The sequence below is a fragment of the Gadus macrocephalus genome, chromosome 6 (genome assembly GCF_031168955.1).
Source record: "Gadus macrocephalus chromosome 6, ASM3116895v1".
Classification (NCBI taxonomy): domain Eukaryota; kingdom Metazoa; phylum Chordata; class Actinopteri; order Gadiformes; family Gadidae; genus Gadus; species Gadus macrocephalus.
Genome location: NC_082387.1, coordinates 12,908,068 through 12,923,999, shown reverse-complemented (window position 1 = coordinate 12,923,999; position 15,932 = coordinate 12,908,068). Strand labels below are relative to the sequence as shown.

Sequence of the window (15,932 nt, the reverse complement as noted above, 5' to 3'; positions counted from 1 at the left end):
ATGAGGCCTGGGTGGTGAATTTGGTGCCATCAAACTAATCTGTGAGCCACACTATGCAACTCTAAAGTTGTCTTTTGCGTTCAGTTTGATGGTTGGTTACGGTAAAGGTTAGGCTAGGTGGATATTAAGATAAGGAATAGGGTTCTGACGGTAAGGACATCTTGGAGGGGTTAGAGGGAATAAGTACCAAGTAAACGTTAAAATATTGACAAAGAAATGACATTATCTTACATGGCATTGCCAACCTAAAGGCGTCAATCATTGATGAAAAACGTGAAAAAAAGAAAGAAAAACTTGATCATGAAAAACTGCATTGGCATTATTGATTTGCCTAATCCTGATCGACAACAAAGGTATCAGGCAGCATTATCAGTTGGATCTAACAGCCGAAGGAGAAGGGGGGAAGAGCCCTCTACTTGCTCCACTTGGAGCTACACAAGTGAAAGCACCAAACAGCCATACGATCTAATGGGGCAGCGCACGCAGAGCAGCTGCCACAAAAGCATTGAGGCAGATCAGTTGCCTTTGTGAAAACTTCCCACACTGGTACACACACACACACACACACACACACACACACACACACACACATGCTGTCAAACTTTTTTCACAGGGGGCCCACTAAATCCCCCCTCTCCTGGCTCTCCACCAGACTATCCATTTCCCTTCCCATCTCGTGGGCTCCCCCGCAGCCCGCAGCAAGAAACCCCGCCACCCCACCACCCTTCCCAGCAGAGACAATGAAGTGCCGATCAAACAACCGTTCTCCCGAGCAATGCCTCCTCCGGAGCTCTGACTATGGAGGACGGTTTTCTCATTCTGACCCTGACGGCGCTTGAATCAGCAGGCTGTGTGTCGTTCCGTATACACGCTAAATGATATTGGGGAAATTATGCAATCCCCATCAATATGAAGCATGCTCAAAATATGCATTGATTATAACGTAAGGAAAAATAATGTTTGTGTAAGGAAAAATAATGTCCTATACATATATAATATTCATTTTCACACCATCAAGATTCTACAGTGTCCAAAAGCTGATTTCTCTGGTGAGTCTCTGGTGACCCGATGCTTATTCCTAATCAGAAGCCCCACAGAAGTCCCAGAAGTCCCAGTCCCAGAAGTCCGACCACACGGGGCCGGACTTCTGGGACCGAGCTTCCAAATGGTGGACGAGGAGCTGTAGGCCTTCATTCATCATGCCTTTGGTCATCTTGGCACGATAGGGCCTGCGGGTGATCTGCTGCTGCACCCAGCTCCCTCGACCAATGCCGCAGAGACGATGTAGGGTCTTCTCCGTTCGGACAGCCTGCATTATTCACCCCAGTGCTGTAATTAAAGCTATAGATTTCGCATTGGATCCTCCGACGGAGCTGCCACCACCGTACCACGGGTATGAATGGTAGTCTGTACATGGCTAAAGCGGCTCATCCTCCACATTGTCTGGGCTGAGTGTGTCTCTTTTGCTTGGGGAGAAGCTATACTAAAGCGGTCGGGAGTCACCAGACGCTCGCCTGCTGACACCTCAGTGTTTACTCATTTTGCTTTGTTGCTTTCATGTCGGCGCAGTGCTTCTCTAATTGGGCCCGCTGACAGCAGGATTATATAATGAGCTTAGACCCGACTTTGGCATTTGTCATGTTCCATAATAAATCTCTGGACTTATTCCAGTCCACTGCCGGCAGACGTAATTACGTCAAAGAGTTACTGTCAGGCAGATACTCCTCATAACAATAATCTCCTTAAACAAAGGCTGTGGTTTTAAAAGCAATTAAAAAATACACACCAAGCCCATATGAAATTAAATGCAGAGCACACAAACATATATCTGCATGCGGAATACACCGTTGTTTTGAACCGAAAGGCATGTGTGTAGTTTCAGAGACCAATATATTTGCAGGTTTATTCATTGACTTTCTTAAAGGGAGCTGGACCCCGGATCTGTCGATGTAGCTAAAGGGCTTCAAGCGACACTGCGGAACTGGACGGAGCAGGGAGAGAGGGGGGGGGGGGGGGGTCGAGGGATATAACAAACCACATGATGAACTACCAGGTCTTCTTCCCAACACACACACACACACACACACACACACACACACACACACACACAAACAACCCTGAGGTGTTGTAGTAGTAGTAGTCAAATGTGTATGCAAAGAGCTCCTGGGGGATGTGTGAGGGAGACGGGTGGACGTGCTCGCTGCACATCCAGTGCTGCATTGCTGCAGCCGGAGCTCTGACTGCAGTGTACACCACCGTGTGCGTGTTGTATCTATGTGTGTGTGTGCATGTTTGTGTGCCCAAAGACGACTGCATGTGACATTCAAAGCAGATAGCGTGAGCATGTGTAGGCGGAGAAGGGGAAATAGGGAGCTAGAGCCGCAGGTACTTTGGCTTCGTCCTGCCGAGATAGACGAGAAACGAGAGAATATCTCAATGTTGGGATCTTGCCTTGCGCCCTGTACATCAATAGGACGCGTCTCTTTGATCTTTCACACCTCAGGTACCGCCATGTCCACTACAGAGTTCTTTGCACAGCCTCAAAAAAACAACACTACACTAAATTCTGCATTATGCAGCCCTTGCTGGCTTGGTGACACACACGCAAACACAAACACACACACAGAAACCCGTTCATGGACAGTATAGCAAATATATTTGAGAATGTAGCAAATTGTTTAATTCACGCTTGCTGAGTCCAAGCGACGCAGATGACAGAATGTCCTTTGTGTTTGTTATGCAGAGAGTGTCCCTCGCTAGGCGGGTTACCTCCTGCGTCCACAGAGTAACCCGACTGAGAGAGAGAGAGAGAGAGAGAGAGAGAGAGAGAGAGAGAGAGAGAGAGAGAGAGAGAGAGAGAGAGAGAGAGAGAGAGAGAGAGAGAGAGAGAACGAGTGAGAGAACCAGAGAACCAGAGAGAGGGAGAGAGAGAGAGAGAGAAAGGGAGAGAGAGAGACTGAGAGACAGAGACAGAGACAGAGAGAGAGAGCGAGAGTGACAGAGACAGAGAGACAGAGAGAGAGATCGAGGCCGAGACAGACACAGTGAGAGAGACAGAGAGAGACACACAGAGAGAAAGACAGAGAGAGAGAGAGAGCGAGGGGACAGAGTCAAGGGTAGCCCTCCCTGACGAAAACAGATACAGCGTGAGCAACACTCCATCGAGGGAGAGCCGGCCTATGTGGAAGGCTCATTGTGCTCTGTCAACAATGCCTGCATGCGCAAGCTCGCCTGGGCTCCGAGCACAGCGGCCCACAAACAGGGTCACATGACACCGAGAGGGAAGAAAGCCCATCTGAGCACATGGGGTTCTGCTTAGCCCTTCCCTGGAGTCCAAGGTCCTCTCCTCTTGTCCCTGCAGTGGGAGGCACGACAGCGGGACCAAATGAATATGCATATGACTGCAGAACGGACGCAAGGGTCAACCGAACACTGTTTATTATTCTTAGATGTGGCCAAGCGTTTTGGGGGTCAGGGACGACAGGGGTCACCTCCCACGGGCTGATTTGAAATTCAAAACCTACACTTCTGAGAGACATCGGCAGGGAAAGGGAGGGGCGGAGAGGGAACTGCAATGTTTCTTTCTCTGGTCCCTCTTGTGCTGTGCTTTAGTTTGCTTTGTTATTGCTATGTCATCCTCCAGTATTTCCTCTGGTGGTATTTCCTCTTTCCCAACCCCTTCGTCCTCTAAGAGTCCCCCCTTGCTGCTGGCCTCTCAGGGCTTGAGGTTGGGGGCTTCAGCAAGGGCCGGGCCACTACTCACTTACTTATTCTTTCTGTGAGTAAACATCGACGGACAAACCAGTCAACGTTTCAGCCAATCACGAAGCAGCATAGCCAGGCCTTCTTCGGGGGGTGACTTGTTTTCCTCCAGCTCAATGCCGGTATCGACAACAACAACATGCTGTGGGGTGCCAGATTCCAGGGAACCCCCCTCCCAAATGCCTTTAGACCAATGTGTGAGAAATGGGATGTTCCACTTCTAATAAGCGGAGGTTACGTCACACAAGGAGACAAGTGGAACTCACAACTGTTAAAACAAAAGAAAAAGAGGCTAATTAATGATTCGGTAGCGAAAAACAATGTTGCATGAATCCAATTGGAGGGATGATGGTTTCGCCAATGATCATGTGTTTCCCCTAAATCTTAAGTGACCATGGGCGTTCTGATTTTAATTCATTTACAGTATTCCCATGAGCAATGAACAGCACGTGGATGGTAAGTGTGGAAAAAATGTGAGCCGTTCTTGTCTTGTCAAATGTAGATAAGGTCCATACGTTCCATTCGTCAGCATTCTGTGAGTCACCATGTCTTCATCAAAGCATGTCATCTTGTAGGTATGGGCTTTAAGGGTGCAGTTTATAGAATTTAGCGGCATCGTCGCAATTTCTACATGTATCCTAAAAGTGCAGTGTAATATTTAAGCAAGCCAGCCCTACAGTGGACTGTAGTCCACTGTCCACTGTAGTCCACTGTAGTCCATCAGTTTGGATGACTATGTAGGCTCAACCATCACATGAAACAGAAGATGGGGCCACTGATTTAATTAGCTTATACGGTTCTGACTTGGCCTTGGTTGGGATCTATAGTAAACGCTCCATGGTATTTGCTGACATGAGTGCTGTCTGTCCAATGAAAGAGCACAATGAAACAGATAACAGAGGCAGGCCAGACCTGCCTCATTTGCTGTTCTGAACCACAGGCACAACACCAGATCCAAGCTGCACATATGCCTAGTCAACTGGCGATATAGTGGCACGACCACAAAAATAGATAAGACAACTTATTTAGCCTTGCTTGATATTTGCGGATTCTGAAATTGAAAGACATAAACATAAATGATACTGCTATAATGTTCAGACTCAACCAGCTGCGAGTAGATTTGACTTTGTGTATTTTATTTTGCCTTAATTTTGAAATTAGGGTGTTAAAATGAAATAAAAGTGGTGAGGGGTTAGTCAATTATGCGGAAACGTTGGGAAGCTGAATGTGTTGTTATTTCACTGAGTAATGCAGCAGGAATCACGGCCATGCCCAAAAATGTCACAAAGTGGTTATGACACGCACAAAAAGAAAATCAAAACAAACATTCTGCCCCAAATGACTCTTGAAAGATATGTCACAAATAAACAGGGAAAGAAGCTTCCAATGTACCAACTAACCTAAGACATGAGGCATGCAAACATGATCTTTATGGGAAATTGTCAATTATTAATTTGAAATAAATTCAACAAACTCATATTGCATTTGCCAAAACACTCTAAAAGTGAAAGTCGAAGGTTAGAGATCGACTTGCCTTACATAACAGTGTCATGAGACTCATGTGAACCTCTATGGTTTTGCCCTCCCAAGCTGACCTAGCTTGACCTAACCTCTCAAGATCATGCTGAATGATTTGTGCAGGCTTAGAAATACAATGCTGTTTTAAAAAACACACATAACAAAACAACCCAGTAAAATACACGTGTGCACATTCACACTCACACACACTACACACACGCACAAACACACGCACACGCACACACACACACACACACACACACACACACACACACACACACACACACACACACACACAGACAATGTGTGCTTCTATAGTGAGACTTCACAGACTTTTGTTATTGTTCTTCTAATGCTAGTCGAATGGAAGATATATCACACGGCACAGACTCTTGCTTACTAAAGCCAACCCCATATCCATATCAGAACGAGGGTGGTTCGGGTGTTACCACCGAGAGAGACACACAGCGGGAGATTTGCGTACACTGCTTTCCCTTTCAAAACTCCTCTGTGCTAATCCAAACAGCCCAGCCCCGATCTGGACCCACTGCACTGCCTCCCATTCAAATCACTCATTTATACCTAGTGTGGCCAAGTGTGTGCCATTTTATAGCTGTATTGTTGTATTCCTTATAGTCGTATGTATATGTCTGAGAGGCAGGGCCTGCCAGCTGACTGCCAAGAGCAGGAATGTAGCACTTCTGAGATAAGGTGTACTGAGATAGTACTGGGATAAGGTGATAGTCACTGGAAATCAGGCACGTAAACACTGCCTGCTCTATATCCTATTCAAGTAACCACAGCAGCTTACTTGATCTGCAATACAGAATTATAATTGTTATAATAGGCAGCATATGTGCTATAATGACATTAGAGATCTAAGGTTTATAATTTAAGTACAGAAAACTACAGGATACATGATTCAGAAGCCCCCAGCTCTTATCGGAATGTCATCTCTCGCTATAAGGCATGCCATAATAACACACATTAGCTGACAGGCGTGCCACAATAACACACAGAGGTAAACAATCAATCAATCAATCAATCAATCAAGAAAACAATCATTCAGCACACACTGTTTACTTCTACTTTACGTGCCAAGCACTGCTTCGTTTATAGAGGCTTATTACAGTCTTTATATGTATTGAGTTAGATCACTGGCTAAAAGTCTGGACTACATTCAGTGAGCAGGGGCAAGTTGAAGAGGAGTTCTGCCAGGCAAAGTGCATACCTGGTCTGACTGAACTGCCTGTTATTTCAAGGCTGTGTAAACTGTACTATAGAACAATGGTCGTTTTCTATAAAGCAAGAAAAAATAGCAAGGTGCGGATAATCAGTCGCAACTACTCACGTGAATCGCACCAGCCACTTGGCTTCTTCTTCTGAATTATCTCGGAGCAAATATTGTTTCTCGCATCGGAACTAGTGGTCGCTGAAGTGGGAGAAATCGTTTTTTCTTGTTCTTTTTTGGGAGGGGGGGGGGTGGGGGAGGCGGGTGGAGTTTCTTCGAAAATGTATCCCTTGCAGAAAGAGATCCGCTTGTGCGTATTGACAGCCTTGGCGCCGGGCTACGAACAGTTGGTTGTACAGTAGCCCACTGAAAGTAAACGCGCTGGTCTCTCCAGCCCTGCCTCTTGACAGCTGTATCCTTCACTACGTCTGCAACACAGCGAAGCCGCCCAGGCTTCATTGGCTGCCGCGGCTCAAAGGCGCCACCTACAGGCCTGGACATTTCACATGCAGGGATGGATGAGATGGAATCTTCTCAGGATACAAACGTCAAATAGGTCCGTAATGAAAAAGTTAAATGGTCCAAAGAAAAAATAGACATGTCTTATTTTGTTTTTTGTGCATTTCTTTTATTTTCCTATTTTTTTGTATTGGTATAAAACATTTTCCACAGTGATTTATTTTCATTTGATCTTTAAACAAGGAAAAAGTACAACGAATGAAAAGAACGATATAGGTAATACCATGGTTCGGGAACTGTACCAACGGATGTCTGTTAATTGACTTGTCGATTGATTAGGGAAAAAGTGAGTGACTTTTAGCTGGAAATGTAGTTAATTCAGTTCATCATTAATACATAATACAAGTCAACAAAAAAAGTTGAATAGAAAAATCTTCAAAACCCCATATCAATAATCAAGTCAATTTGGAGTCTAATTGGGAAACACAAATAAAGGTATGCACATGCCTACAAAATAAATAAAAAGCCCCTCGCTTGTAATAATTACTATACGCATGGACCCTTTCGAAATCTCCAATCACCATTTCATTGAGATAATTTAAGATATTTGGAGCCAGCCTCTTGGATTATTTAATCCTTCAGATGTAAAAAAAAAAAAAAAAAAAACAACAACTTCCAAACGAAATCTCCAAATCGAAAGATAAAAAAACACTTTCCACAGCTGTATTCTTCCCAAAGCGTGGCACGGCGGGCCGCTCAAGAGGAAAAGGGCTTGATGAGGCCCAGATCCATGCCTTTCACCAGGCACATGCGCGCTACATCGATGGAATCCTGCCTCTTGGGGTTGTCCTCCGCCTTGCCGATCACGGAGAGGATCTCCAGAATCTCGCACTCCAGCAGCTTCTTGGCCAGCTCGCTGTCGTCCGAGTTGAGCATGTTGAAGACGATCACCAGCCCACGGTGCTGGACCTTGGGGTTGTCGTGCAAACACAACCTCTGCAGGATCTCCAGCCACTGGGTACTCTGTGGGGAGAGTGATCGAATACGTCACGTGGGCGTCTTGTGGGTTTGCGGTACAGGTCTAAACATGAGTCGTTAGTGGTGCAGGCGGGATTGGGTGTTTTCGACTCTCCGTTTGAGGTACTGGGATCCATCCGACCCCTATGTCTGCAGGCCACCTGTAGACATCCCAGATCAAGATGCCTAGCCCCTACCCTCTCCTCGGTGACCTCATTTCACTGCAAGTCGCTCTGAATTCGAGCGTCTGCTAAATTACCAAATGTTTAATTGTGAAAGCTGGACGTACCACCACTGTCATCTTGGTGCAAAACTTCTTCTTGGCTGCGGTCAGCATGGCCAAGGCACCTGCTGCGGCTATTTGGAGGAAGTCGTCGTCTTCACCACAGAGCAGCACCAACAGCTTCAGCTTGTCATTGCCATCCTCCAGGTAACGTTCTTGGACCTGAACACAGCGAAAATGTTCTCAATATTCGGGGGAGTTGCTGCAGCAGCCATTTACTTTGCTTGTTTATATTGATCTGTGATGTTGGATCTTTATGCTAGCTCCCATCATTCTCTCCTTGTCCAACAACCCCTCATCCACTTACTTGGGCACTTTGTTGTTCTAGCACTTTATAGCGCATTATAGTGATTCCATGCAAATCCTCCTGTGCACTTCTCAACAACTTCCTCTGCATTCTTCCCAGATAATTGCAAATGCAGCATCATTGTAGTTTCTCAAATGTTTTTATCTCATGTGTACCCTGATGGTTATCTGCGTCACCTGTCCGCCCATCGGGATGAAAAGCAACTACCGAATGACCAGACGTATAAGTAAATGTCTTACCTCTTTACATGAGACCAAGTTGCACATGCATTCAGTGGCAGCCCGTCGGATCTGCTCGTGGTCTTCAAACATGTAGTTCTCAATCTCTGGCAGGGCTTTCTCCTTCACAATTTTCACCCTGTGAAAAAGATGAATGCTTGAATAATTTCCTATCGTGTCCCAACGCAACAGCACAAGTCCATAAAGTCTATCGCAGGCATTGATATGGCAGTGATCTAAGCTGTGTTACCTCAGTTTATCACTGAAACCAGCTAGGTTTGTGAGGCCTTTCAGAGCTTCATAGTTCTCCATTCCATCTCTGTCTGTGGCCAGGAGACTGACCAAGGGCCGCACCACCTCATACACCTGTCATTGGGGGAAGAAGAAGAGGACATTGGAGGGGTGGGAAACAGCTACAGAGAAATGAGTCGTATACTATCAAAGGAAAGGTTTGAGCTCTTCCTATGAAGATGATCCAAGATAAACCTGTTGTTCATTTCTTACCCTTTCACCTGGGAAGGCGATCTCAGGGTTGGAGACGGAGGCGATCTTGGCAAGGGCGTGGCAGGCCTTCACCCTTCCAGGGTTTGTCCCTTCCAAGGCCAGGGGGATCAGCGCCTTGGGAAAGAGAGCAAAGAGTAGGAGGATCAATCATCTTTTTGGTTCCTTCTGGGCTCTTTGATGAAACTTTGTGAAAGTAGCAGTGCATCGGCAATGAGTTTTTTTTTTTTCATTATCAGTCAAACTTAGAGCCTAAGAGTTTTTACAAAACAAATTGGTTATTGAGGAAAGAGCGTGGAAAATGCATAGGCTCACGCCAGTCTGGGCTGCAGGACGTGTACAGCATATATTCACAGTCTAATTACAGGTTCAAGATCCCAGCTCTGTGACTCACTTTCCCTCCACCGTGGGCTACGATGGTACCGCGGTCTTTTACATCCTGGGACAAAGCCAAGAAGACCCTGGGGAACACGACAGAAAAGCCTTTGAGCCATGCAACGTTTTAAACATAGCAAGCAATTTGATAACTGAGGACACAAGTATGTGAGCGTGTTAATCTATTTTACTGTGAGAGAGGGAGCAAAATGAATCCAAGAAATATATATTTTCAAGAAATTGTTTGTCAAATCAAATCAAATGATGGTGGTTTGCCTACCGAGAGAGCAGTTCTTTGGTCTGGTCCGTGAGGACGGAGCTGTCAGCTTTGACCATGACCGTGAGAGCTGAGGTGACGCCTGCTTTCAGCATCCTCTTTATTCTCTTCTCAATAAAGTCTTTCTTATCCTGCAGATAGGGAATGGAACAAACTGTCCATCTAACATCGGTGTCAGGCAATGCAATTCTCTCTCTTTTGTGTATATTGTTTGTAACTTGGTTGTAGGCTAACAATTGCTCTTAGCCAATGATTAAATTAGGCGAAAGATTGATATTCACAGGACATCTCTATTCTTACTGCAGGCATTATTAATTAGTATTCATCTGTAAGCATATCTGAGGCAAAAAGGTGCAGTGAGTATCTTTTGCCTGAAGTCCTCAGGAAAGGTTACTAAGTTAATATGGCGGCTTACCTTGGGATGCTGCTCTGGAACGTGCTGTTTGGAGAACTTTGCCAACTGAACGAGCTCAGGGAGGATATCCTTCTTCTCATAGCTGTTGGTGCAATTGACCAGGGTGCAGGCTACTGCATACAGGATAGTCTTATCCTTAGACTATTGATAAAAATCAAAAAGCAACACATTAGGTTTACTATAGCAAATATCAATCTTGGTAAAATAATATGTAGTGTATTTGACTACACATACATACTGCTTGCTTTATGATAGTTGTATACCTTTGCCAGTTCAAACATGGCTTTCATGGCGGGTTCATCCTCCACAAAGTCATCCTTTACGTCAGCGTCATTAGTCAGATAAGCCAAACCTTCGATGGCCCACTTCCTTGTCCTGGTGTCGAGCTGGGGATTGACCAGCCACCTGAAGGCAAGAGCAGGGTATATGAACAAGCAGAACAAGAAGGATTCAGCCACGTTTATTTGAATTGCTATTAGTGATCTAAGACTGCAGAGTTCATGTAAAGCGACTCACTTTCTGCACTGTTTGGCCAACTTCTCTGTCGAACCTTCAGCAAACTGCCTCATACTGTAATCATCACCACCCGCGGAACCAAGTTTGCAAAGACCCTATTCATTAAGAGAAGAAAATAAATTATGTATTTTATTTATTTTTTGGATTTATTTTAAAAAAAAATCGGGCTGTTTAGGGAGGGATACTCACCACCAGCGCACGGATCTTAATCTTCTCGTTCTTGGTCTTCTTGTACATCTCCTTGAGGAGCGAGACGCCGTTGGTGATGATGAAGGAGGCGCGGCTGCTCTTGGACGCGGCGTGGATCAACGCCTCCACGGCCACCAGCTGGTCCACCTCGCGCTCCGACGCGCACAGGGCCACCATCATCTCCATCACCCCCTGACGACCCACCATGGCGTTGCCCACCTCGAACGGGCCCTGCAGCAGGCCTGAGATGACGTTGATGGCGTGGATGTTTCTGTCCATGTCCTTGGGGTCAAACTTGGCCCTGTGTGGTGGGAGAGAAGACAATGAGGTAACAAAAGGTGGGTTCATCGATAGATAGATAAAGGATATCAGGTTGTTGCAGAATTGTTAGAAATCCACTGAATTAGGGTTTTGGGTTTAACATTTTGAAACAGGGCAAGGCAGGGAAGGGGGGGGGGGGGGGGGGGAACTCACTTGATGTATTCGTCACAGACATCTCTGAAGTTGTCTCTCTCAGGGTCACACTTGAGGTCGTCGTACATCTTGGTGAGGAGCACGCTGGCGATCAGCTGGCTGTTGTCCGTCATGGGCAGCTGGTCTGGCAGGTCGGGGATCTGTCCGCACACTTTCAGGATCTTCTTCAAACCTGGGAAGCAAACAACGTCACGGTATTCAGACAGCTGATTCTTAATCATGTCAAGTATCTCAATCAAGTTAATATTGAATAGGTGAATACGGGTGCAATGTGTCCCACACAAGCTTCTCCGGGCTCACCGTGGTCAATCAAGAAGAGCGTTTTGGTGTGGTCGTTCTCTTTTTTATTTTTTCGTGGCACGTTCTTGGAAAGCAGGTTAAGGGCCTGGTCTCTGCCGAGCCCAGACACCTTCTTACTCGCAACCATTTCCAACAGGGACAACAGAATGGTCTTCAGGTCCTTGTTCGAGTCTGTAAAAAGACGGATACCTCGTTAGGACGGTTCACTCGATTGAATGACGCGCGTTGACAACACCTACATTAGAAGCGCAGAAAACATTGGTCATGATTGAGTCTTACCCAAAACCATGGCCTCTTCTTTTCCATATATCCTCTTGTCTCCGCAGGTGAGGGAGTCATTGATGCACTGGAAGAGGTTGCACGTTGCCAAGGCAAGTTCTTCGTTGTCAATTGCCATGACGCTGCACAGCTTCTCAATGCTGATCATCTGGATGATGGCCATGGTCTGGGGAGGGGAGGTATGTTTAAACGAAGGAAGATCATTTGTTGAACGCATTCATTTAATTTAGTTTTATTTTCACAGCGTAAAGCCCTGCGTTGGTGCACTGCTCACCCTAGCTTTGTGCCCTGTGCACATTCCTGAAAGGGTACGGATCGAAGCCAGCATCATTGCTGGTTTGCCTGAGTCAATCATATTCATTAGTAGAGGCACTCCATTGTTCTGGAAGATTCTTTCTGCTCCTGCATCTTCCCGAGCCAACACAATCAGGTTGTTTGCAGCCTAAAAGGGACAGATAATTTGTTTTTGATATGGATAGAATATTATAATGCTTATTAACAACACAAAAATGATTGCTCTAGAATTTGTTATTTTGCTTAAAATTTTGAAAAAAGTTTTACCTTTTCAATCTTATCTTTCTCCATCTCCTCAGCCATTAATATGTCAAACATATTTTGCACCCTTGAGTCTGTAGAGAATGTGGTTTTCAGCTATGGAACAAAAGAGATGGAACCTTGATTAATACATTGCTCACGAAAAAAAGGACCTCATACGTAAAAGAAAGTACAGAAAAGTTCTAAGCGCCAGAATTGTTGTGTGTCGCTGTTAGTTCTTAATTGATTCACCAACCTTAGCCTGAATCTCTGCTCCCAGCCTGCGGAGAGTATCAAGGAAGGTCTTGTTTTTGGGTTCTATGGTGGCACATCTCTGGACATCTTTGAAAGCCATGTCCAGCTTGCCAAGCTTCTCCAGGGCTTGGCAGCGCCGATATAGAGCTTTGATATCTGCTGCATCAACATCAATAGCTAGAAAGAAAACAAATTGAGTTGACATATTTTTCTATCTTTAACATGTTGATTCTATATTTTGTTTGAGATTGTACTTTTGCAATATACCTCTAGATGCGTCAGATGCTGCGGTAGCATAATTTTCCTGTGAACAAAATATTTATTTATGAAGTATTAAGAGTGGTACCTTAATTTAGTTGTCCTTGTTAATATGTCTTGGGGTTGATCGTTTGGATGCAATATTATTTATGCAGGTATTTACCTTTTTTAAGTAACAGGCTGATCTGTTCCTGTAAATGATGGCCAACACTTTTTTGTCCTTGCACAGCTTGATGGCTTGTGAGTAGCTCTCAATGGCTTTGTCAATCTCTCCTGACTGGAAATATGCGTTTCCTTCATCCTTAAGCTGGTTTGGTTCAGCCATCTAACAAACAAGAATAAATTCAGAAATATGGCCATTAAAAACCTAAATCGTTAAAATTGTATTGAAAGTCCCACAATGCTATTCAACAACTGTTGTAGAAATTCTGGTGTTACACCTTTTTTTATGACCTTTTACTTGTTTTAGCTCATTTTAAATATTTTCTTTTTTTTATATAAGTAGCAAAATATCAACCAAACAATATCATGGTTTGAATTTGTAAATATAATGTTTTTTTGGTTCTCTCATATATTCCAATGATTATGGGATAAAAACAAGGAAAATTACAGAAAACCAATTCCGTACCTTCCTCAATGTGGAGCTTTCTTGAAGCAAATGGCCCTGCACATGTTATCACTAACTTTAAATGGCCACCTCTCATGCCTTATTTGGGCATCATCCAAGGAGCAAACCCCTTGCCACGGTCACTACTCTAACAGACAGTACCTTCAACCTGTCCCACAGAGTGTATCCATCTAAAATAACTCCACACCATACAGTTCAATGACTCAATCATAGCCAACATAAAAAGTAAGGTTTATTTGTTGACAAACCTTGAGTGTTGTGTGGTCTCCTCTTTGTCTCTTCACTTTTAATATTGCTCTGGATGGTGAGATCTGGAGCGTCTGCCCCTGAAGGTTGCAACTAACTTTTTGGTTCTTTGTAACCCCCCATCACCTCGGATACTATTTATACTGGTGGACACTGAGGTGGGACAGGACCACCGTCTCTTATCTATGAAAAGCAACGGGGGTCCTTTCAGTACCCTTACAGTTCTTTGACTGGGAGACGTCCATGTTGAACTCATGATAGGTTTTGGTATTGGATGCTGTACTTAGAATACTATTTTTAATATGCATAATAACATGCATAAAACATTATAACACAAAAAAACTGAAAAAATATTTATTCTTTGCTGGGGGTAACCCCCTTAACACTTGGTTGGGTCCTGATAATGTCTATTTAGGGCCTTGGTATGATGACAGCTGACAGGCGCTTCTAGCAAATGCCTCTGGTGAGTTCAAGAGGTGGGGGCGGGGTTGAGGAGTCGGGGGCTGGCAGCTGCTTGGTTCGAGAACAACCTAGTAGGTTCTGGAAAGGAGACAAAATCCAAATTTTGTCTCCTTGGCCTGATGGGATATGCCTTTGGACATGCATCTTCAACACCAGATGCATGTGTAGAAGAATATACTGATTCCTGTAGCAGTTAATATAATTGAACCTTCAGCCTGTCCTCATCCCTGACCCTGCCAGACCTGTCTCTAACCCCACTGTTCTTCAGGAGTTGATCAAACAGTTCATATGGTTTCAACTTCGTCCTTTTAAACAGGAAGCCTTAACAAGTTGTCACATCCTGCCGGCTGCCTGTTTGACCTAGCGAGGGAGTAGGGGATAAGCCATTTCAAATAACGGCAACCCAATAGGAAATACAGGGCCTGCACCTTCATGTGTTTGTATTGTATGACCAACAGGTAATGACTGGAAGGCCTCAGATGGACATTTTGAGCATTTTGCAGACGCTTTTATCCAAAGTTATGGTTTAGGGTTAGTTTAGGGTTAGGTGTCTGGCTCAGGGTCTCCTGAACACTCTGGAGCGGCGGATCGAACTAGCATCTGATTTGATCCTCCTCGCCCATGAGGACCATAAGTTAATATGGTATGGTAAATATATTGACATTGTGCATATCTCTATAACGTGTTGGGTTTAAGTAGCTCAATCAACTAACACTTTATTCACTGTCTATTTTGATTATAATTATTCCCTGTCCTGCATGTTGTGAACCTAACATGTAAAAACTCTAAAGAGAGTATACAAGGAGGAGGATGAACATAACTAATGATTACATTAATTCTATATATCATTTTATATATGGTTGTCATTTAAAATAACTATTGTAATTAACCACAATGTAAAAGTCCAAGACAGGACTTCTATTTGTCCATGCATTTTGTAAATGCTAATTTAATAAAACGTATTAGGCTCTGATTTGAGAATTTAAGTTCCATAAAACTCTTAACTTAGGTCATGCACCTGTTAAGCATCATCAGATGTATTTATTATATTTCTTCCCCCACACGGGACAAAAATGTTCATCCGGTTGCTCTGCGTATTGCAAAAAATATTCCTGTTTGTATCATCACCAACATCATGATGATAACACTCAACTCTCCACAAGAGATGTGTGCATGACACCACCGTCCTAGAACTTTCATCATCCTGCAAAGTTCAAGACTGATTCTCCCAGTTAAAAAGGGCCATACATCATGAATATATCAAACTTGCCGAATGTGTAATATAACTAAAAGAGAATACTAAACAAGAAATCGCCAAAGACTGCATTGCTTGTTTTAAAGAATAACCATACTTCTTTATTCTTTTAAAGAATAACCATACTATCATCAATGTACATTTTTGCCTTTTATTTTGAAAACGTCCTCACG

At 44.3% G+C, this 15,932-nt stretch overlaps 2 protein-coding genes across 3 annotated transcripts in view; both read right to left on the bottom strand.

Annotated features, from left to right (window-relative positions):
- Positions 1 to 6,697, bottom strand: part of pip5k1bb (phosphatidylinositol-4-phosphate 5-kinase, type I, beta b) — a 31,217-nt gene extending 24,520 nt beyond the window's left edge. For both annotated transcript variants that reach the window (XR_009526265.1, XM_060054226.1), the window contains exon 1: positions 6,632 to 6,697. The gene's annotated coding sequence lies outside the window, so the exon portion shown is untranslated. The remainder of the gene's footprint in view (positions 1 to 6,631) is intronic.
- Positions 6,698 to 6,755: 58 nt separating this feature from the next.
- On the bottom strand, positions 6,756 to 14,287 carry unc45b (unc-45 myosin chaperone B). The gene is made up of 19 exons (XM_060053472.1): positions 14,263 to 14,287; positions 13,178 to 13,195; positions 12,912 to 13,087; positions 12,683 to 12,772; positions 12,396 to 12,563; positions 12,122 to 12,287; positions 11,843 to 12,013; positions 11,543 to 11,714; positions 11,069 to 11,369; positions 10,880 to 10,974; positions 10,627 to 10,768; positions 10,364 to 10,504; positions 9,952 to 10,079; positions 9,691 to 9,757; positions 9,300 to 9,413; positions 9,046 to 9,161; positions 8,817 to 8,934; positions 8,277 to 8,432; positions 6,756 to 7,993 (listed from the first exon to the last, which is right to left on the bottom strand). Exons 1-19 carry the CDS (start codon positions 14,285 to 14,287, stop codon positions 7,727 to 7,729), a joined length of 2,631 nt encoding a protein of 876 aa, XP_059909455.1. The 3' UTR covers positions 6,756 to 7,726.
- Positions 14,288 to 15,932: the final 1,645 nt, after the last annotated feature.

Excerpts from the sequence above, each read along its gene's own strand:
- unc45b (XM_060053472.1), bottom strand. The coding sequence starts at position 14,287 with ATGGACGTCTCCCAGTCAAAGAACT. Across the intron at positions 12,773-12,911 it reads GAGCAGAGATTCAGGCTAAG|CTGAAAACCACATTCTCTAC; the intron begins GTTGGTGAATCA and ends TTTGTTCCATAG. Across the intron at positions 10,769-10,879 it reads TTGGCCAAACAGTGCAGAAA|GTGGCTGGTCAATCCCCAGC; the intron begins GTGAGTCGCTTT and ends TCTTGCCTTCAG.